The 553-nt window shown below is 43.9% G+C and overlaps 1 protein-coding gene across 1 annotated transcript; it reads right to left on the reverse strand.

Moving 5' to 3' along the window:
- Nucleotides 1–204: 204 nt before the first annotated feature.
- SARC_18047 (hypothetical protein) lies at nt 205–450 on the reverse strand (the record flags this gene model as incomplete). The annotated part of the gene is made up of 1 exon (XM_014287873.1): nt 205–450. The coding sequence occupies one exon, from the start codon at nt 448–450 to the stop codon at nt 205–207; it is 246 nt and encodes an 81-aa protein (XP_014143348.1).
- Nucleotides 451–553: the final 103 nt, after the last annotated feature.

Raw genomic sequence — 553 nt, forward strand, 5'->3', positions numbered from 1 at the left:
GTGTGTGTGTGTGTGTGCGTTTGTGTGTAAAATGAACAAAATGAATGTACTCGTACAATTGTACAAATACACCTTACTAAAACTGAATACGTACAAATATGGCTAATTTGTTACATTTAAATTAATATATAGTTCATGACATCTCATATTCATAGCATGAATCCACACACATCCGACCATTGTACGTGCAAGCTCACAGTCAACTTACAAACCACGACCACTCACATTTGCAACAGCTGCTTCGTCAACCGTCTCGATGGGCTCTTCCTTCTTCCCTTTCTTGAATGTATTCTTCACACCATGACCAAAATCGCCTACTCCATTGACCACGCCACCACCTAAAGCTACGACACCGACAGTCACACCCCCCAAGAGGCCCCCCACCGCGCCCACAACACCCCCGCCTACAGCTGCAGCCCCTTGCACCGCTTTGTGCTCTGACGAGCCCATGCCTGTGTAGGTTAGCAGAAGTTGAGTATCAATTCCTGACACCAATGTTCTGAAAACAATACAAATGAGGTGTGTGTAATAATGCATATCAATGAATAATATT

Source organism: Sphaeroforma arctica, assembly GCF_001186125.1.
Source record: "Sphaeroforma arctica JP610 unplaced genomic scaffold supercont1.13335, whole genome shotgun sequence".
NCBI classification, from domain to species: Eukaryota; class Ichthyosporea; order Ichthyophonida; genus Sphaeroforma; species Sphaeroforma arctica.